Here is a 23,452-nt window from a genome sequence, read left to right as displayed (position 1 = left end):
ATTTTTTGAAAAAAATAATTTGGTCCAAAATTTTACAAAAACAAAAATATTTGGTCCAAAACTTGACAAAAACGTCATACTATACTATGTAGTACGTCCTATTACACTATGTCGTCCAAAATGTGACAATTTTTTGAAGTAAAAAATGTGGTCCAAAATTTGACAAAAACGACATACGATACTTTGTTGTCCAAAACCTGACAATGTTTTTGAAAAACATTTTTTTGGTCCAAAACTTGACAAAAACGTCATACTATACTATGTCGTCCAAAATCTGACAATTTTTTTGAAATTTATATTGTAGTCCAAAATGTGACCACATTGTCATACTATACTATGTCGTTGACCTCAATGTCATACTACACTATTTCGTCCAAAATCGTACCATTTTTTTGAAAAACTTTTTTTTGGTCCAAAACTTTACAAAAACGTCATACTATACTATGTAGTACGTCATAGTACACTATGTCGTCCACAATGTAACCATTTTTTGAAAAAAAAATTTGGTCCAAAATTTGACAAAAACGACATACTATACTATGTCGTCCAAAATCTGACAATGTTTTTGAAAAACATTTTTTTGGTCCAAAACATGACAAAAACGTCATACTATACTATGTCGTCCACAATGTGACCATTTAAAAAAAAAAAAATTTGGTCCAAAATTTGACAAAAACAACATACTATACTATGTCGTACAAAATCTGACAATTTTTTTGAAAGCCATTTTTTTGGTCTCAAACTTGACAAAAACGTCATACTATACTATGTGGTACGTCATACTACACTATGTCTTCCAAAATGTGACAATTTTTTGAAAAAATTATTTGGTCCAAAACTTGACAAAACAACATACTATACTATGTGGTACGTCATACTATACTATGTCGTCCAAAATCGGACAATTTTTTTGAAAAACTTTTTTTTGGTCCAAATGAGACAAAAACGTCATACTATACTATGTAGTACGTCATACTACACTTTGTCGTCCACAACGTGACCATTTTTTAAAAAAATTATTTGGTCCAAAATTTGACAAAAACGACATTCTATACTATGTCGTCCAAAATCTGACAATTTTTTTGAAAAACTTTTTTTTGGTCCAAAACTTGACAAAAACGTCATACTATACTATGTAGTACGTCATACTACACTATGTCGTCCACAATGTAACCATTTTTTGAAAAAAAGAATTTGGTCCAAAATTTGACAAAAACGACATACTATACTATGTGGTACGTCATACTATACTATGTCGTCCAAAATCGGACAATTTTTTTGAAAAACTTTTTTTTGGTCCAAATGAGACAAAAACGTCATACTATACTATGTAGTACGTCATACTACACTTTGTCGTCCACAACGTGACCATTTTTTAAAAAAATTATTTGGTCCAAAATTTGACAAAAACGACATACTATACTATGTCGTCCAAAATCTGACAATTTTTTTGAAAAACTTTTTTTTGGTCCAAAACTTGACAAAAACGTCATACTATACTATGTAGTACGTCATACTACACTATGTCGTCCACAATGTAACCATTTTTTGAAAAAAAGAATTTGGTCCAAAATTTGACAAAAACGACATACTATACTATGTTGTCCAAAATCTGACAATTTTTTTGAAAAACATTTTTTTGGTCCAAAACTTGACAAAAACGTCATACTATACTATGTGGTACGTCATACTACACTGTCTTCCAAAATGTGACAATTTTTTGAAAAAATTATTTGGTCCAAAACTTGACAAAAACAACATACTATATACTATGTGGTACGTCATTACTATACTATGTCGTCCAAAATCGGACAATTTTTTGAAAAACTTTTTTTTGGTCCAAATGAGACAAAAACGTCATACTATACTATGTAGTACGTCATACTACACTATGTCGTCCACAACGTGACCATTTTTAAAAAAAATTATTTGGTCCAAAATTTGACAAAAACGTCATACTATACTATGTCGTCCAAAATCGGCCAATTTTTTTGAAAAACTTTTTTTTGGTCCAAATGAGACAAAAACGTCATACTATACTATGTAGTACGTCATACTATACTATGTCGTCCAAAATCGGACAATTTTTTGAAAAACTTTTTTTTGGTCCAAATGAGACAAAAACGTCATACTATACTATGTAGTACGTCATACTACACTATGTCGTCCACAACGTGACCATTTTTAAAAAAAATTATTTGGTCCAAAACTTGACAAAAACGTCATACTATACTATGTAGTACGTCATACTACCCTGTCGTCCACAATGTGACCATTTTTTGAAAAAAAAATTTGGTCCAAAATTTGACAAAAACGACATACTATACTATGTCGTCCAAAATCTGACAATTTTTTTGAAAATCATTTTTTGGTCCAAATGAGACAAAAACGTCATACTATACTATGTAGTACGTCATACTACACTATGTCGTCCACAACGTGACCATTTAAAAAAAAAATTATTTGGTCCAAAACTTGACAAAAACGTCATACTATTCTATGTAGTACGTCATAGTACACTATGTCGTCCACAATGTAACCATTTTTTGAAAAAAAGAATTTGGTCCAAAATTTGACAAAAACGACATACTATACTATGTTGTCCAAAATCTGACAATTTTTTTGAAAAACTTTTTTTTGGTCAAAACTTGACAAAAACGTCATACTATACTAGGTAGTACGTCATACTACACTGTCGTCCACAATGTGACCATTTTTTGAAAAAAAAATTTGGTCCAAAATTTGACAAAAACGACATACTATACTATGTCGTCCAAAATCTGACAATGTTTTTGAAAACCATTTTTTTGCTCCAAAACGTGACAAAAACGTCATACTATACTATGTAGTACGTCATAGTACACTGTCGTCCACAATGTGACCATTTTTTGGAAAAAAAGAATTTGGTCCAAAATTTGACAAAAACGTCATACTATACTATGTCGTCCAAAATCTGACAATTTTTTTGAAAAACATTTTTTTGGTCTCAAACTTGACAAAAACGTCATACTATACTATGTGGTACGTCATACTACACTATGTCTTCCAAAATGTGACAATTTTTTGAAAAAATTATTTGGTTCAAAATTTGACAAAAACAACATACTATACTATGTCGTCCAAAATCTGACAATTTTTTTGAAAAACTTTTTTTTGGTCCAAAACTTGACAAAAACGTCATACTATACTATGTAGTACCTCATACTACACTATGTCGTCCACAATGTGACCATTTTTGGAAAAAAAGATTTGGTTCAAAATTTGACAAAAACGACATACTATACTATGTCGTCCAAAATCTGACAATTTTTTTGAAAAACTTTTTTTTGGTCCAAATGAGACATAAACGTCATACTATACTATGTAGTACGTCATACTACACTATGTCGTCCACAACATGACCATTTTTTGAAAAAAATAATTTGGTCCAAAATTTGACAAAAACGACATACTATACTATGTAGTACGTCATAGTACACTATGTCGTCCACAATGTGACCATTTTTTGAAAAAAAAAATTTGGTCCAAAATTTGACAAAAACGTCATATTATACTATGTTGTCCAAAATCTGACAATTTTTTGAAAAACTTTTTTTGGTCCAAATGAGACATAAACGTCATACTATACTATGTAGTACGTCATACTACACTGTCGTCCACAACATGACCATTTTTTGAAAAAAATAATTTGGTCCAAAATTTGACAAAAACGACATACTATACTATGTCGTCCAAAATCTGACAATGTTTTTGAAAACCAGTTTTTTGGTCCAAAACTTGACTAAAACGTCATACTATACTATGTAGTACGTCATAGTACACTATGTCGTCCACAATGTGACCATTTTTTGGAAAAAAAAATTTGGTCCAAAATTTGACAAAAACGTCATACTATACTATGTCGTCCAAAATGTGAAAATTTCTTTGAAAACATTTTTTTGGTCCAAAACTTGACAAAAACGTCATACTATACTATGTAGTACCTCATACTACACTATGTCGTCCACAATGTGACAATTTTTGGAAAAAAAGAATTTGGTCCAAAATTTGACAAAAATGTCATACTATACTATGTAGTACCTCATACTACACTATGTCATCCACAATGTGACAATTTTTGGAAAAAAAGATTTGGTCCAAAATTTGACAAACACATCATACTATACTATGTCGTCCAAAATGTGACAATTTTTTTGAAAACCATTTTTTTGGTCTCAAACTTGACAAAAACGTCATACTATACTGTTGTCCAAAATGTGACAATTTTTTTAAAAACATTTTTTTGGTCCAAATGAGACAAAAATGTCATACTTTACTATGTAGTACGTCATATTACACCATGTCGTCCAAAATGTGACAATTTTTTGTGGTAAAAATGTGGTGACAATTATTTTGAAATTTATTTTTAGTCCAAAATGTGACCACAATGTCATACTATACTATGTCGTTGACCTCAATGTCATACTACACTATTTCATCCAAAATCGTACCATTTTTTGGAAAAAAAATTTGGTCCAAAATTTTACAAAAACATCATACTATACTATGTCATCAACCTCAATGTCATACTACATACAAAATCTGGACAAGAAACGACATACTATTTTGGAAAAACTTTATCCTACAGAATTTGAAAAAAAAAAAATTACATAGTATAATGTCATCCAGTATTTGACAAAAATGACATACTTAACCATGTTGTCCAAAATTTGACCAAAAAGGACATACTATACTTTGTCGTCCAAAATTTAGTAATTTAGTAGTAAATAAATAATAAGAAAATACATTTTCCAGTAAATAAATAAATAAGCAACAGACTCTGAGTGTGAGGTGAACACTGAAGAGAAGGAATGGTTTTATTTTAGTCACAGCAGGGGGAAAAAATTAATGCGTGGAAAACATTTACAACATGATTCTGTGCAGGAGAGGGGGAAAAACAGTCAAAGCACAAAACACCAGGAACACACTGTGTGTATGTGGTGTCTTACATACCAGTGTCAATTCAACACGAAGTCAGTGTAACAAAGAATAAATAAGTTTGCAATCTGATTGCAATCTGATCACAGAAAACACATTTTAATGGCAGGTGTAAAGAAGGCCTGTGTGTCATAGAAAAACAACAACTATCCCTTTAATGGGAGTTTCAACCATTTGACACAGGTGATTTTTAACTTATCTCTGTATCTGTATATGAAAATTAACACTGCTTCCACTCCTGTATATGTATTGTAACACATACATAATGATTTCTCTTTTACTTTAAGAATGCAGTACTCATGAGCCTCAGCAGTTGTTGCCATGGAGATGATTAACTTTAGTAAAAGTTCAAAAAGTCTCTGCAGCTCATGCTCCACCTGAATCACAGGCCAGGTGTTTGCCGCTTGAGCAGTGGTACCAACATCCTAGCAGGGGGCGGCAATGACGACGACGACGATGATGATGGTGATGTCAGTCTTTGACAATTGGCAGGGAGGTCACAGGCACCCGGCGGAAAAAGAAGCTGGATCCTCTAAAGATTTGACCCTGACAAAGGAGAGAGAGAGAGAGAGTAATATAATGAACTGGAACTGATCACATCTAATATTCAAAAGCCGCCGTCGTCGTCGTGTGTTTTCGTGTCCCGAGTTTACCTTGTGCCTCAGGTGATTCCAGCAGTGCATCCAGGACTTGAAGATAGGAGAGTGAGGAGGAAGACCTGCAGCCAGACTGACCACACAGAGCACAAACAGTCGTCATGTTATTGTGTGACTGGTTAAGAGGTTTTCTGAGATGTTACTGGGCACTTTCTGGGATGTTGGATGACGTCGCTGCTGAGCTTCATGTTCCTCGTAATTGAGAACATTTCACAAAGCAGTCCAAGCCGAGGACAGTGTGGACTTTTCACTGAAACTAATAAAAGAATGTTGTATGAGCACTGGATAAATTCGATTTCGGTCGCCTATACAAGTATTGCTGTGTTTTCCATTAAAAGTCACACTTTTATTCATCAAAAGAGTTGCAAAATGAATAGAAAATATAGTCAATACATTGACAAGATTAGAAATAATGATTTTCTATTCCAAATAATCATTTTTGCCCTTTCGTCAAAGAACCAGCAAAACAGTTTTCAGCTGTGTTAACATCATTGCACAAGGGTTTTCAAGGGTTTTCTAATCATCCAATAGTCTTCTAACACCATTAGCAAACACAATGTACCATTAGAACACTGGAAATGGGCCTCTATACACCTATGTACATATTCCATTAAAAACCAGATGTTTGTTGCTAGAATAGTCGTTTACCACATTAACAATGTATAGAGTGTATTTATGATTCATTTAATCTTATATTCAGTGAAAAAAAGTGCTTTTCCTTAAAAAATAAGGACATTTCTAAGTGAGCCCAAACTTTTGAACGGTAGTGTACACAACTTGCACATTTCTCCTTCTACTACACTGACTCAGGAACACTAAATATCTCTCACTTCTACCACAAACATCATGTATGTTGAGTGTGGGCAGTACTACACGACCGATCTCCAAATGGTCCCGATGACTGACTTTGATGGAAAGATGGAACTCACCCACAGTTGTTGATGGCCATGACATCAGCCACCAACATGAACGGAGACGTCAGCACAGTCACGGCAATCTACGAAGAAATAAAGAACAATACCGCATTTAAAAAAAACGACGGCTACGCGAGGGGAAATATTCAGAAAACGGTGTGAACGCTGAACTTACACCCATCACAAACTTAGAGTAGCTTCTCACGGCTGGAGCCTGACTGAACTGAAACACAGAGACGGAACAGGTGAGTGTGCGGATTTTAACGCAGTTAATTTCATGTAACTGCGAGTCCTTAGGAGCAGCTTTAAAAAACAGTAGCTTTCATTCCAATGTTTAATTCAATTAAAACGGCGTCAACGTTAACGCATGACGTGTTTTCCGGGCGACTGACTGGAAAAAGACATGCATGACGTCATGTTTACGTGACTGATTGCTAAAATGATTCCCGAAAGGAACGCTAAACTTGAATAAACTGACCGCTCCAGTTCGGCTGTAGGCGCTAAAGGAGCTAACGGAGCTTTTTTCTGGTCAGTCGTCATACGTTAACTGCCGTTAGTGTAGTTTTTATGCCCAAAAATGTCTGAAATGCTCATTAAAAACGTGGAGTGTGTCTGTGAAGGGGAAGGAACTTACGCTGTCGTCCACTGCGTAGGTGTTAATAAAGTGAGCCATCAGGTTACAACACCACAGGAAGAGGACTTCTCCAAGCACGTGGGGAATGAGACCACTGCACACACACACACACGCACACACACACACACACAGGTCAGACTGGAAGGAGGGATTTGACTAAATCAAGTGCGACATCATCGTAAAACTCACGTAAAGAATCCTGTGAATCCTTCCTCCTTCAAAATGCTTCTAAGACAAGTGAACAATCCACTGAAAATGAGACAAAAAAAGATCCATTAACATGTGAAGACATCGTCTTCAGCGTCTTCAATGTATTATTTTTTTCTGGGGGGTTGTTTTGCTCCACATGACAAAGAAATCATTACAACTTCAGAAAGCTACTCGATTATGAAAATAGTTGACGATTAATTTAGTCATCGGTTCATTGTTCCAGCTCTAACTGTGTCTTACCTGTACTTGACCTCTCTGCCAACAAACTGAGCCATACACCGCACCGACATGACTGCGAGAGGAAAACAACCACAAGGTGTCACTGTAGCGCCGGCTTGAGCAGGAAACAGTCAACACAAGACACACACTCGTGTTTCCTGTTGAAACAGGTCGACTAACAACAGTTTTTTTGAGTTTTAATCCATCATTGGTTTTTAAAACATGTCATTCCTCACATTCACGTGAATGTTGGCAATGGAAATTTCTATATATATTTACATGTATATATATATATATATTTATATATATATACACACATATATACATATAAATATGTACATACACACATATATATATACATACGTACGTACATACATACATACATCATATGTACATATGTATATATGTATATATATATGTGTATGTATGTACGTACGTACGTATATACACACATACATATATACACATGTATATGCATACTATATATATATATATATACACACACACACACATATACACATATATATATACACACATATACATAGATATGATTTTTTTTTAAATATATATATTTTTTGGGTGAAGTGGCCTGAAACACAGAAATACAACACACATTGAACGTACCATGAAAAGGGTGAATGGCAACTCTGGTCACACACTGGACGATCATCTCATGTGTGGTCTGCAGAGATAATAAAACACAATAAAATAAATGAAAGGTTTACAGTGTTAGTCAGAAATAACATGTCGGGTCGGCAGCAGCTGACCTCTCACCTCTTTAACCACTTTCCTGAGTGAAGATTGAGGCTCGTCTTTCTTTTCTACGTTGGACAAAAGCGCCACCTGCTGGATAAATAAGTTTGACTGTTAATGACAAGTTTGACATTAAATGTCTGCACTTCCTCTCTTCCTCACTACATCACTTCATGAATAACGATTTCTGTGGCCAATGCTGATTTTGTTTGTTCCATATTTTAGCCAATTTTCTTTTCTCTTTTTTCCTCCATCTGATAAAAGATATATACAACTGTTTATTGATAAGAAACTCTAAGAGAAAATGCTGCACTCCACTAAACAGTAACTTAATAATACAGAATATAATTGCACCGAAGTGAAGACATTAAATGTAGAAAACTCAAAATTGGTGTTGTTATTAAAAATATTGTGGAAACTAAACATTAAATGCAGGTCACTAGAAATTAAATTTTGGATTGCAAAAAAATGAAGTTTGAGTGACCTTTCAACATTAGTCAAGTTTAAAAAATTAGAGCTGCAACAATTGATCAATCATTAATTAGTGAATTAATAGGCAATGATTTTGATCGAAATTTAGAATTTTTTCTAAAATAGTTACAACATTTTTGTTATTTTTCAGCATATTTTTCTGATTACTTTGCTCCTTATAACAAAGAAATAATTTAAAGTGATTTATTTCTAGTGCTGGGCACATTCACACATTAACAATGGTTAACGGTGTCAACGTTAATGCATGACGCGTTTCCATGACGACTGACCGGAAAAAGACGCTTTGCGTGACGTCATGTTTACTTGACTCTAAAATGAGTTAAAATGAGTCTCTAAAGTAACGCTAAACTTTAAAAACAGAGACGCACATACGCAGTACACAGGTACGCTGGTTATTTGTAGCGCTGCTCTTTTCGTTAAATAAGGCAAGCTAACAGCGCTAAAGGAGCTCGCGCAGCTAACGGAGCTAACTGGTAAACGGTGCCTGGACTCTCACGTAAAAAATTACGTCGCGCATCTTCTTAACGCCGTTAAGTTTGATGCCATTAACATTGTGGACAAAACAAAACATTTGAGAAGGTTTAGGAAACGCTGAATCGACATTTTTCGACATTTTCGACATTTTGTGGACCAAACAACTCATCACTTATTCGAGAAAATGATACATCTATGATGAAAAGAATCGTTAGTGTGAGCAAAGAGAGCACCATCATGACGCGTACTCGCTTACCTTCTTGACTCTGCTCCTGACCACGGTGGAGACGGCGCTGGACACGATACGAGGCGAGAGTCCGCGGAAGATTCCCATCTTTCCGTCCACCTTGATAATGTACTGTGCTGAAAACACAAGCCGATCTCCCGTCAGTGACTCTTAAACCCGCGTCCAGAGGAATTTCATTTAAAAGACGAGGGAATAAATCGCACACAGCACTCACCATAGGCGAAGAAGCCGGGCAAGTACAAGACTTTACGACCAAACATGGTCGTGCCCACAACTGGAGGAAGAGGTTCATGTCCCACCTGGACAACAACAAAGACAGATTAAAACCGCAGGATAATGATTGTAATTGAAATTATTGACTTTTTAATGAAAATATTGACTTTTAGACTATATATACTTAGATTTTATATATATATATATATATATATATATATATATATATATATATATAGAGAGAGAGAGAGAGAGAGAGAGAGAGACTATAAATACATTTAACCTTGGCCAATGTTCGTTAATGAAGTGAGCTTCCGTGGCTCTGCTTCCTTCTCTTCCTCTGGGACTTTTCCTCTTCAGCTGACAATAATGTGCAGTCTCTTACTACTGATAATAATCTACCAAATGTTACCACAGAAAACGTCCAAAAAATAATAATAAATAAGGGCCGTGCTGCTGTTATTTCTTCTTGTTCTGCAGCTTGTAAGCAGGCAGTTTACGTTTATTTCTTCATTTATAATAAAAAATTTAATGTAAACAGTTTTAAGTTTTCATAAACATTAAAGGCATTTAAATGGCGTTTTGATTTTCATCTTCACTGTTAATTAACATTGGTTCCAAATATCGGTGGTCTTTTTAAAGTACACTTAGACAGACTTTATTGTCATTCAGTACAACATGTGTACCCTGAATTAAATTACAATGCAATTCTGCAGACTCAGGAATAATGTTCATATAACAAACTGAACTCACCAACAACAACAGTACAGCCAAAAAAAAATAATTGCATTAACAAAAATATTTTGCGGACTGCAAATCATGTTTATGTTTTGAAATAATGTTTTGGCATGTGGCGCCACCTACTGCCGTCTACCAATCATTGCAGTCAGTAGAGTCTCAGCTACCGAGCAACCACGGGTTGCCAATTACGTCAGAGCTACAATGGCGGAGAAAACGAAACCTTAAAGACCTCGGTATTTTGAATTTGAGTGTATTAACCATTTTTGGCCACATTCTTACATATGGCACCTTTAAACATATATAAATATAGATAGATATAGAGTATATCGATAAATACAGCAGCAGAATACGATAAAATAGTAAATAGGTATGGAAGAGTGCAGAAAAATGTCCTTATTTCCTCAAAAAACCATCCTCGTGTCCTACATTTTATGAGTATAGTGTGGCACAAATATTTACCTTCACACAATCTAAAAAAAAACCACCAAAAAACATCAAAACAAATACCTTACCCTTAACCTAACCTGAACATAAACCTGATTGAGACACTAATACACGAACAGAGAGTGAAGACCAGCTTAAATGTCCTCATTTCCTCACAAAATGTCCTAATTTCCTACGGTTGTATGTGTAGTTCGGTCCTCACAAAGACATAAATCCACACATAAACACAGCTAAACCCCCTGTAGCTAGCGTTAGCCACTTCGTTAGCTACATCGGCTACTACCTGTATGAGCAGCTTGACGTAGATTAGCGGGTGCATGGCGGCTGTCACCGCCGCTCCGAGCAGCAACACCGGGGGTTCCACATCCTCGGGAGTCGCCGTACCGTCCTGCCCGGCAGCGACGACGAGACCGGGCGAGTTTTCCTCCTCCATCACGAAGTAAAGAGCCAGAGGTGGAGAGCAGCGCCGGTCATTCTGCTGCTAACAGGCGGACAGCAAAACACCACAACAGCGCTGTCCTTTTTCTCCTTTGAATCAAAGCAGAAGAAGACGCATCAAAGGCGTAATGGTGCCATCTAGTGGATAAAACACAGTATCACTCGATTACGATTATGAGTAGAGTCACTTTTTAATAATATTACTGAAGTAAAAGTAAAGTAGATGACATTTACTGTACTGGAGTATCAAAAGTATAATTTTCTGATATAAAATGGACTAGAATATTATAAGTAAAAGTATTAAAAACATAATAATTATAAAACCTTTCAAAGAGTTTGGTATCTTAATTAAATATATGTTGATGTACAGTACAGGAGTCAGGAAACATGGTGTGATGATGGACACATGGTAATTGCTTGATGTGTCCAGCAGGTGGTGCTATGAGCCTTACAATGACTTTGGAGTCTGCGTGTGTTCTTTCTTGTGTGTGTGTGTCTTTGTGAGGACCACATAACATGTACGCCATTGTGGGGACCAAATTTAAAGTTGTTTTAAGGGTTTAAGGTTAGAATTGGGTTAAGGATTAAGGTTAGGCAATGGATTTTATCTATGTCTAACTGTTATATATATATAATATAGTTTATTTCTAAACAATTTCAGAGTGTGTTTGATTCTCAGGGTGCATTTAACTTTTTTAAGTGTTAGGTTTATACAAAAATATTTAAATTTAACACTAATCCTTAGTGGATTTGATCCATAATCTGGTCTGGTGTCAAATTGACTCTGCAATGTTTACTGTGTGGAGACCAAGACCTGGTCCTGATGAGGCAGAAGCTAATTTCTGAGGAACTGGATGAAGTTGTCTGAAATGTGGTGAAGTATATAGGGTTAGACATTACACTTGATTTATGCTGTCCAAATCAATGGGAGTCAACGCAGTTTCCTAAGAAGTGTGTTGGTGTGTGTTTGTTTATGTTTGTGAGGAAGAGAGATTATCGTATTATTACCGTCATATTTTCCAGTCTATAGTGACAAACAGTATATTTATATGACAGTTTAATGTGTATGAAACAGAGCCAGTGATAATATAATTATAAATCCAGGCTGTTGTCCACCTCCTGTTGACCTCCTGTTGCTTCTATGAACATATATATATATATATATATATATATATATATATATATATATATATATATATATATACATACATATATATATATGCATATACATATATATATACATATACATATACATATACATATACATATACATATACATATACATATACATACATATATATATACATAAATATGTATATATATATGATCATATTTAAAAAAAAAATATAATTTATATAAATAATAAATAAATAAATCTGGGGTAAGTAGGTGAGGGTCAAGCTGTAACATTACAAAAATAATAGGAATAAAACAAGACGTCACGAGTGACCGCGACTCTCTCCGATCCTCATTCATTCACTGATTAAAGGACACGTTAAAGCTTGAATTGTTCAAATGTCAACAGGACACTTGACGGATTTACATAACTGGTGTCATTGTTTGCGCGCATCGTTGTCGTCAACCGCGTCATTCGTGGAAAAACCACATTAGGTGTCCTTTAAACGCACAGTGAACACACACACACACACACACACACTTGGTTTCCATGACTTCAGAGGACGTTGCATTGACTTACATTAATGAATCTTAACCTCAACCTCACCTCAGCCTAACTTAAAATCAAAATCTTCACCTTAAAATATTGTCAAAACATTGATTTTTGTCCCCGTAATGTATTTGTGTTACAAACAGATTAAGGTCCCCACGACATAAGGAATACCAGTACACACACACACACACACACACACACACACACACACACACACACACACACACACACACACACACACACACACACACACACACACACACACACACACACACACACACACACACACACACACAACACTAACTTGCCCAGGCCCTGAGAGCCTGTGGGTCAGTATTTATGACAGACGCTGGTCTCAGCCCACTGAGCGCTTCCAATCGCACGGTAAAGAACACAGGCGTTATTTTCAAGTGTCGCTTCCGTCTGAGCTGAAATGCAGTGGCAGTAAAAAAAAAAAACGGAGGCTTTAAGAGTCGATACTGTCCTCCATCAGACTCTCTCAATCAATCAGACTTCATTTATTCAGCGCCTTTTCATACAAAGCTATGCAAATCAAAGTGCCTCACAGGATTAAACAACACAATCAAGGAACAACCCTCCACCACACATCCATACCAACAGATTAGATTAAAGCTTATTGCGAATGTATGAATAAATACATTTTTGTGTGTGTTTTCACTGCTGGTGTGTAATGAGGATTAAATGCAGAAGTAAAATTCACTCTCACTGATTGCTGAGTGTGTAAAATACAATTTGGCAGACCTTTGTGATCAATTCCGTACACAATAAATACTCTAACATAATACGGTTTATTATTAGGAACACTTTTATTTTGAAGGAAACACTGTTTATACCTATTTATTAGGACACTGTGCAGGAGGACTACATTTATCACTCTATCAGGGCCTCGAGCCTTCAAACTTCTGCGTCGTGGACGGATACACGCTGCAATTTCACGCCATGGTTGTTGTGCTTTTGGCTACAGTGAGCAATGGCGTCCGAGAGAGAAAGACTGTTGTTGAAACAGTGGCCGTTTCTCACTTTTCTGTGTCACGGCACGCAGTTTTAAGATGATTTGAGGTGAGAAATTAGCCATTTAGAGACTAAACATGTGGTTTGTGTATTAAGATATGACGTATTTATAGTTTGGCAGAGACGTTGTCGGCGGTGATCAGCTCCGCCTCTGTGGACACTCGGTGCTCACTGTGAGCCGGCACAGAGCAGCGTTAGCTCGGCCTGTCCTGAGGACCAATCACAGCTCTTGCCGTCTCCGTTGTCCCTTGACAGAGTGACGGACACTTAAAAAATATTTTGTGCAGTCAGAGACAATGCAGAGGCTCTGCGACAAGCTCTCTGTATAAATTGAGTATGAGTATAAATTGGGCTTTAATTGGAGCTGTATGGTAAAGGAAACAGCAGCAGTTGGAACTGGCACACAGGATTGTTTTTGTGTACATTTTCAGTATCTCACAATCACTTTTGTGAAAAGGCAAAATTGTGATAGTCATTGACATAGCCCAGGCTGTAAAGAAAAAAAAAAATACTTTGCAAATAATTTTCTGTTTGTTTGTTTTTCATGTTAAAAAAAAAATGATGACATCATAAAATTTAATTAAATCGCTTTTTTTAAATCAATGATTAGGTGATGTGTTGCTTTTAAAAGGCAAATTTTTTGTGCTTAGCGCTACCAGTGTGACTTAATCGCGTGAACTCATTTGTCAACATATACATAACAGACATTGTTTTAGCTTCAAAAACAACAGTTTCGTCTCCGTCAACAGCTCTCAGTTTGTAGTTGTAGTTGTTGTTGTTGTTGTTGTTGAGGCACACAGTCGATGGTAAACGTCAGTATATGAGAGAGGAGGAAACCGACGTCTGGACTGTTTTTAGATATATGGTGAGTTTAAATTAAATCCATGTTCCGGGTCAGCTCGTCGTAAATTTAAACAACACAGTCTGCGGAGCTGGAACGAATGACGTTTTCCGCAGCTGATTTTATTTTAGATCTTCCTCTCTTTCTATCTCGTATTGATTGACACACACGCACGCACGCACACACACACACACACACACAGTGTGAGTGTTTTATTAGCTTGTGGTCCTGCAGGGTTGAGAAGGACGGACACTTTATGGATTGTGCAGGTCAGTCGGGGTTCACGCTGCTATAAATGGGGTCAAACTGTGAATGCAGGTGACCAATACATATATTGGGTAATTGAATCATGCACACTTCATTATTGTTAATAAAGTTGTGCTGTGGACGTGAGGGTTCTCATCAATTGTTTTCCAGCCGTTTAATAGATGCATGTGTTTCCCAACACTCTAACCCACAGGATGACTAATATGAAATATAGGAAACCATCTTTTTCTCTCATGCATTATAACGACGATGTAACGTCTTCAGTTCTGCAACAAAAAAATGTTACTTAATTAAAAATGACACGGCACCTTTAATCATCTTAAAAACAGAGGCCGCTGTATTGTATGCTAATGAAGTACACTCGTAGAAATAAGGTTTTCCAAAAGGGTTCTTCTACAAGGGCTGAGGTTCTACCTGGAACCATTTGCTTCTGAAAAACCCTTTCCTGAATAAAGGGGTTTTTCAAGGGTTCTTGGTAACACTAATGGTTCCAGTAAGAACCATTTTGATCCAGAGAACCCTTTAAAACCCCTTTCCTGAATAAAGGGTTTTAAAAGGGTTCTCGGTGGAACCTTTATAAAAAGGTTCTACCTGGATCCAAAAAGGGTTCTCCTATGAGGACAAGCCGAAGAACCTTATATGGTTCTACGTAGCACTTTTATTTCTAAGAGCGTAGCACAGATGGACAAATTTAGCCTTTCAGACATGTAGTAGCATGTTTCGTCATTCACACAGTGATAATGGGGACCGTATCTATGTTCCCCGGGTCCTATGTTCCCCGATTTGTATGTGACCGGGGAACATAGGACCCTTTCTCTAAACCTAATCCTAACCCTACCCTTTTTCAAAAAAAAGGGTCCTATGTTCCCCTGTCACATACAAAGTGGACCTTTTTTGGGAAAAACGGGGAACATAGGACCCAGGGAACATAGGTACGACCCCGTGTTAATGCACTGTGTGAATGAGTGAATGTGTGAATAGTAAAACTGTAGTGTAAAGCTGCTTTGAGCGGTTATCAAGATCAGAAAAGCACTATATAAATATAAACCATTTAATTTTTTACTTTTTGGATTTCAACCCAGTATTAGACTCTGGTTTTATCTTTTTTTTAATAGTTTTATTGTGTATTATTTGTGTTGTTTTTACATTTTCTACAGTATTTTATTCTTATATTGTTTGTTTGTATTTATCTTTATAAATAAAGTTGGATTGGATTGGATAACGTTGTATTCCAATGTAGAAAGAAAAGTACTTCATATCCTCTGTAACTCTGATGTTATGATGCAAAAAGACTAATATGAAATAAGGGAAACCATCTTTTTCTCTCATGCATTATAACGATGATGTACCGTCTTCAATTCTGCAACAAAAAGTTATTTAATTAAAAAAACACAGTGATGTTTCTTAACTTTTCTTCAATAGCAACCTCTTCTCTTCTTTTAAAACATTTAGTTATATTTCCCCATATTAAATTCCACTCGTCCCAAGTTAAATATAATTATTCACCAGCGTCTCATGGTGATACTACAAACGCCAACTAATGACTCTTCCCAGTCCAGATCATTAAAGTCCCTTCAAACAGATGGAACCCCGTGTTCCCCCTGAGGAGCCGCAGGACAAATGACTTTCCTTTACGCTAATGATCACAGTGACTATCGTGTCTGGAGGAGGTGAAAATGTTGCAGCTGAAGGGGACGAAAGGATTTGGACGTAATTAAACAGGAGTTGAAGATGAGGATGTTTAAGTGTGTTATTTTTTTATTGAAGTGACAAAAAACCTACGTTGGTGCCGTTTACTGAGTGTCACAAACTTCAGTTTCAATCTGAATTCTCACCACAAGAAGTTTGAGTCTATAATTTCTCTATATTACTTGTTTATGTCATTTGTTAAAACCCTCTTCACACATTTATATATATATATATATATATATATATTATATATTGTTTTAGACCTTGTTGTTTTGCCATCTACACTACCGTTCAAAAGTTTGGGCTCACCTATACAATTTTTCTGTTTTCCATTAAAAGTCACATTTTAATTCATCAAAAGAGTTGCAAAATGAATAGAAAATATAGTCTAACGCACATGACGTCATGTTTACGTGACTCCCGATTGTTAAAATGAGTCTCTAAAGTAACGCTAAACTTTAAAAACAGAGCTGCTCTTTTCGTGTAATAAACAGACCACTGCAGACTGCTCAGAGGTGATTCTAGAGTCTGTAGGGGCCCTAAGCAAAAATTCCCAGTGGGCCCTTCCTTCCAACCAGTGTTCATCACCATTATGTTACAAATTATCACACACTAACGAAAATGTATGAGTTCAAAATTATTATTTTTTTTCCAAAAATGAATGAAATAACATGGAAAAACCTTGTACTTAAAAAGTATGTGAAACTATAAATGTAAATAACAATAAAATACTGTAAATAGCTTTTAAAAAACGATATAAACTTAGTAAAAAAAAGAAAAAAGAAAACCCACATTATAAAACAATATAAATATATAGATCAATAAAATACTGTAAATAATATGAAAAAAACATATATAAACTGAGTAAATAAAGATATGCATTACACTGTAAATAATCCTCCTCATTTTCCAACTTGCAGAACGATAACTTCACACAGGTTAAAGTGAGGTGGGGCCCCTTTAGGGAGGTTTCCTACTGAGATGTCATTGCAAATCGCCCATTGTTGTTTAAGGGGGGCGGGGAGGCGGCTGCTCACTGCACATTTCAGTAAAAACAGCCCTCAGGCTCCGAGTGTCGGGGGGGGGCCCCCTATCGGCTCGGGGCCCCAAGCATTTGCCTGCCCTGACTGTTCACAAACTGCACCCCTGGGCGTGTTAACGACATGAAAGGAGCTAACGGCGCTAACGGCGCTAACAGAGCTAACGGAGCTAACGGCGCTAACGGAGCTAACAGTGCTAACTGAGCTAACGGAGCTAACTGTTAAACGGTGCCATGGAATATAAACATGACGTCACGCACGTCTTTTTCCAGTCAGTCGTCATGGAAACGCGTCATGCGTTAATGAGCGTTAACGTTAACGCCGTTAGCATACATTAACATGTCCAGCACTAGTGATTATACACACACACAAACATACTGATGGATGGTGCATTCAAGTTATGCTGATACGCCGTCCTGAAAGTTACACACTGGACCTTTAATAACCAGAAGTATATGTCCTCGCGGCATCTTCACAAACTTTGCAAAGAATGACTCATTTCCCCCCCTCAGTAATCCAGATTAGATATAGCCACCACTTCACAACAAACAATCATTTCAGGCAAAGCAGCTTTAATCACCGACTTCATTCACTTAAATGTATCCAGCGTCCTCTTAATCACGATCGGATCCATCATCTTTCTTTGTTCCCTGAGCTGAGCTTATTTCCCCACACCGAGCGTTGTCGTTCTTTGTTGTTGCTGCCGTGTTAAAAATGAGTCACATTTTAAATGTCCCTCTCATGTCCAGCGTAGAGAGGCTGATAAGACTGCGGCGAATTAACAGCTCGGTGCTCTCAAGGACGGAGGACGCTGGCTCGAGTTAATTAGCAAAGGTGCCCTCGTCTGTGAGATGTGACGAACTCATTAGGCCGGCACAGACCGGGTCTGCGCTGAAAACACGCACACATTCATCGTGAAAATGTGGCGAGAAGAAAGCCTTTGGTGTTGATCATCATTACGGCGGCGTCAGGATGTGACACGCTGGAACAAACATGTCAGGGAGGTCCTTTTCTCTGAGAGCAATTCATCTAAATAACTCTGGATGTACTGATAAAAGTGGAAAGACGCCGGCGGCACAGCAAACACCTTTAGCTTGGTCCTCGTCACAGTTCTTACAAGAGCACTACCGTTCAAAAGTTAGGGGTCACCTATACAGTGTTTTCCATTAAAAGTCAGACTTTTATTCATCCAAAGAGTTGCAAAATGAATAGAAAACATAGTCAAGACATTGACAAGATTAGAAATAATGATTTTTATTCAAAATAATAATTTTGCCCTTTCGTCAAAGAACCAGCAAAACTGTTTTCAGCTGTGCTAACATCATTGCACAAGGGTTTTCTAATCATCCAATAGTCTTCTAACGTGATTAGCAAACACAATGTACCATTAGAACACTGGAAATGGGCCTCTATACACCTATGTACATATTCCATTAAAAACCAGACGTTTGCAGCTAGAATAGTCGTTTACCACATTAACAATGTATAGAGTGTATTTATGATTCATTTAAAGCTGGATAGAGTGGTCCTATGGCACATATATGTGAGTTATGGAGGTTTATTTACATACATTAACTTTATGGTCAAAAACCTCCTAGTTGCTGCAAACAAGCCGATAGAAATCTCTCCTGACTGAAGCTCTCGTCAGCCGTGCTGTTTCAGACTGAAATCTCACCAGAGAGAAGACAGAGTGTGTTGTGATTGGCCAATACCTGGAAGTGACGTAATTAGCACACAGAAGCGCAGCTCCCCCCTCTGGAACGGTGGATGCACTGCTACTCATTATCAAAACATTGTGTTTTAACAATGTTTAAAAATTTTCGTTTTCTGACGTAACTGGCAACCCGTGGTTGCTCGGCAGCTGAGACTCTACTGACTGCAATGATTGGTTGACGGCGGTAGGTGGCGCCACATGCCAAAACATGATTTCAAAACATAAACATGATTTGCAGTCTGCAAAATATTTTTTTTAATGCAAATATTTTGTCTGTACTGTTGTTGTTGGTGAGTTCAGTTTGTTATATGAACATTATTCCTGAGTCTGTGACATATTAGGAGGATTTTATGGCCAGTTGCTTTAGATTTATTACATAATGCACCTTTAAATGAAAGAAAAAGAAAAAAGTATCATCAGAGCAGATTCTGCAGGACCTTCACAGCCATCGTCGTTGCTCAAGAACTCAAGTTCACCAAATGAAGTGACGTATTTTTTTCCATTTTAGCTCAGTGGCCAGTTTTGTTTCTGCAGTGCAGTAAAACCTGGAGTCGCGTGGTCGTGCACGTGACCGCGTGCTTTCGGTTTGTTCCCGATTCTCCCATCGATCTGTTTGGCCTTAATCCCGCTGAACAGCTCAGGGTCGGAGCGGGAAGACTTCATCCTCCCCGTCCATGTGATATCACACACAGAGTGAACGGACTTTTCTACATCCCACGAGGAAAGCTCAGAAATGTTTGAACGCCACACTGTCACTGCAGACATCCCCTACAGGACAGATCTGACACGTGCAGTCGGGGGGGGGAACACTTCAAATTTATACCTGAACAGTGAAATCAGTAAATCTGATCAGAAGATCAAAAAACATACATTTGCTTTTTTTATCTCTTGGCTCAGGGAACGACGCAGAGTCCTGCAGCGATTAGCCTCGTCTTAAATCAAACAGGCTCACCGTCTCTCCAGATGAATATAAAACACTGTTTTTATTTGACGCCGAGATAAAAGGCCGACGCATGAAGGATTAGAGCAGGACGACGCAGCGCTGTCCAATTTATACACATCTATAAAACACACTTTTACAATCCAACGCCCTGCTCGAGAACACATAAATAAAGTCCGCACGGTCCGTATTTGCTGTGTTTCAGGTTCAAGTGTAAGAATGATAAGCTACCAATTCCATTCATTTATACAGTTATATATAAATGTACATTATTTTGCATGAAAGTAAATGATAGCTTTATCACCAATGATGATAGAGCGTAAAGAGTTTCCGGTCCACGCTGCATCTGTTGTGTTTGTGTTTCCTAACGACGACAATACGGATAATGGAGTCCTATTCATCAGAATACGGCGTCTGTTCTGTGCTATTTGCGCGTTTTGAGTGATTATTTAACGCTCCGCAGAAACAACATTATAATTTCAGCACTACATCATGTGGCGTTGTGTCGAGAAGAGCCGACGTTATCTGTAACCGCAGTCTCTTTGCTTGTATCTCAATAAAAAGCCTGAAACTATAGATTATATTCCACATTTTTTTTTTACCTATTTTGAAGCCAATGTGGAAGTGTATGAAACCTGTGTTATTGTGAGTGGCCACCAGGGGGCGACTGCACCAGTTTCCTTGAAATATGTAGAAGAAAATTAGTTTATTCTTCTAAAACCTGGCCCAGGTCTCCCGTTCTCCCCTCAAGTCCTCCTGCGACTTGATCATTGAAAATGTATTTGAAAATCCATATTTTTGAAAAATATATATTAGATATGAATATCTATGTATATATTAATATATATATATATATATATATATATATATATATATATATATATATAAATATAAATATAAATATATAAATATATAAATATATAAATATATATATATATATATATGTAAAACATGTTATTTTTAACAGTTTTTACACAACAAGTTATTCAAATAGATCACAATGGAAAACTTGTTGTTCAAATATTGTGGTATTTAAAACAAACAAACATTAAATTATTGATATTCAGCTTATTAAACTTCCTCCTCGTCTCTGCCTTGGCTGTATTATTTAAAAACCTGTCATATTAAAGTTTGATGTTAGTGACTGAGTGGAGCTTTTACACTCCACGTTTGTTTGGTAATCTTTGTCCACTAGAGGGCAGACTGTCCCTGCACTGAGCTTTAAATAGCTTGTCTCAGTTCATTTATTTATATTTTTTAAATCTAATCCAATTAGCTTAAAACCTTTTCTTATTTGTTTACTTAAAACTTTACTCTATACATCTTTTTGTTGTTGTTGTTGTTGTTTACATTTTTATTTTCCTTTGTTATACACAGTTTGTTATGGATTGGAATTTTTCAACCTTTGATTGTTATTGGTATTGGTTTATTTGGATATTTAACGTGTTCCGGTATAATGTGTGTATTTTGTAACTGAACAAAAATACACATTATGTATATATACATATATATATGTATATATATACACATATATATATATGTATATATATACACATATATATATGTGTATATATATACATATATATACACATATACATATACATATACATATACATATATATACACATATACATATACATATACATATAACATTTCTAAATAAAATTCTTTGTTTTGCTATGGAACAATAAATAGTTACACATTATAACATTATAAATGTACTTATGATGCAAAATCATTATGAAAACATGCAGAAATAACTTATTATAACTTGATAAATGATAAATGATAAATGAATAAATGATATTAATTGGCGGGCTGCATATAAACTGAGTGTGGGAGCCGCATGTGGCCCATGGGCCGCATGTTTAAGACCTCTGCAGCAGATCGTATTCTTTTATAGCGTTGTTTTCATCACTTCGACAGATATCGCGATGTGTCCCTAATATGATTGGGTCACAATGCCTGTTGTATCGTATCGTATCGTGACGTGAAGTATCCTGGGATTACCACCAGTCGTCCTCCTCACCCTGAAAGACATTTGGGTGATGGAGTTCGTGGGAGCAGCAGAGACGCTGACTCTCCCTCATTAACCACACACATCAGCAGAGACACGAGGCTAAAAATGTCTGAAGTCTAAAAAAAAAGCGTTGTTTTGAGTACAACATTTTCTTCACTTCATCGTCATCAACTGATAATAACATGAAATGTGTGATGACTCATATGTAGACGTAGACGTGGACTGCATGACTTCGAGAAGAAAAGTCTTGTTGAGTGTGTGTGTGGTGAGGGGGAAACAGCACCACCTACAGGTGGATCTTCTCAGATGATAGTTTTTAAAAATCAGAAAAAAAAGTAGTGTCATGGAGACAATAATTAAGTCGATAATCAACAGCGAACAAGTCATAAACAACAACAAAATAACAAAGAACCAGCACTCCTGACAGTGCTGCGGTCCTTCCTGTGCTGACAGACAGGGGGCAGCACTGCTCTGCTGAAGCTTCACAGCCTGGAGCCTGAAAACTGGGACATAATGTTCTGAGACACACACACACACACACAAACATGACATCAACATAAATACAGATAATATTTAATCTCATGTACTTTCATTAATAAACTGAATCATATATAAAACACATATACAGCATATGCATAGGTTTACAACGCTCCCGTAATTACCTGGTAAATTCCCAGGTAAACAAATGTGTTGTGTTGTAAAACTCTTCTTCCCGTAAAGGGCCATTTCGGGTTTTATAATCACCCTTTCGAGGGGCCGTACTAAATTATTGAGCTGTTACATCTGCACCTGTTTTCATTAATATGGTCCCTGCCTGTGGGCAAACGA

At 36.5% G+C, this 23,452-nt stretch overlaps 1 protein-coding gene across 1 annotated transcript; it reads right to left on the bottom strand.

The window, feature by feature from the left end:
* Positions 1-4,876: 4,876 nt before the first annotated feature.
* Positions 4,877-11,491, bottom strand: LOC310931907 (mitochondrial carrier homolog 1-like). The gene is made up of 12 exons (XM_083895151.1): positions 11,258-11,491; positions 9,791-9,875; positions 9,586-9,692; positions 8,385-8,456; positions 8,235-8,292; positions 7,632-7,683; positions 7,371-7,430; positions 7,182-7,275; positions 6,723-6,770; positions 6,563-6,630; positions 5,631-5,706; positions 4,877-5,523 (listed from the first exon to the last, which is right to left on the bottom strand). Exons 1-12 carry the CDS (start codon positions 11,405-11,407, stop codon positions 5,449-5,451), a joined length of 945 nt encoding a protein of 314 aa, XP_083751277.1. The 5' UTR covers positions 11,408-11,491; the 3' UTR covers positions 4,877-5,448.
* Between the last annotated feature and the right edge of the window lie 11,961 nt (positions 11,492-23,452).

The sequence above is a fragment of the Microchirus variegatus genome, assembly GCF_963457635.1.
Source record: "Microchirus variegatus genome assembly, chromosome: 9".
Lineage (NCBI taxonomy): Eukaryota > Metazoa > Chordata > Actinopteri > Pleuronectiformes > Soleidae > Microchirus > Microchirus variegatus.
This window is presented reverse-complemented; position numbering and strand designations above follow the sequence as displayed.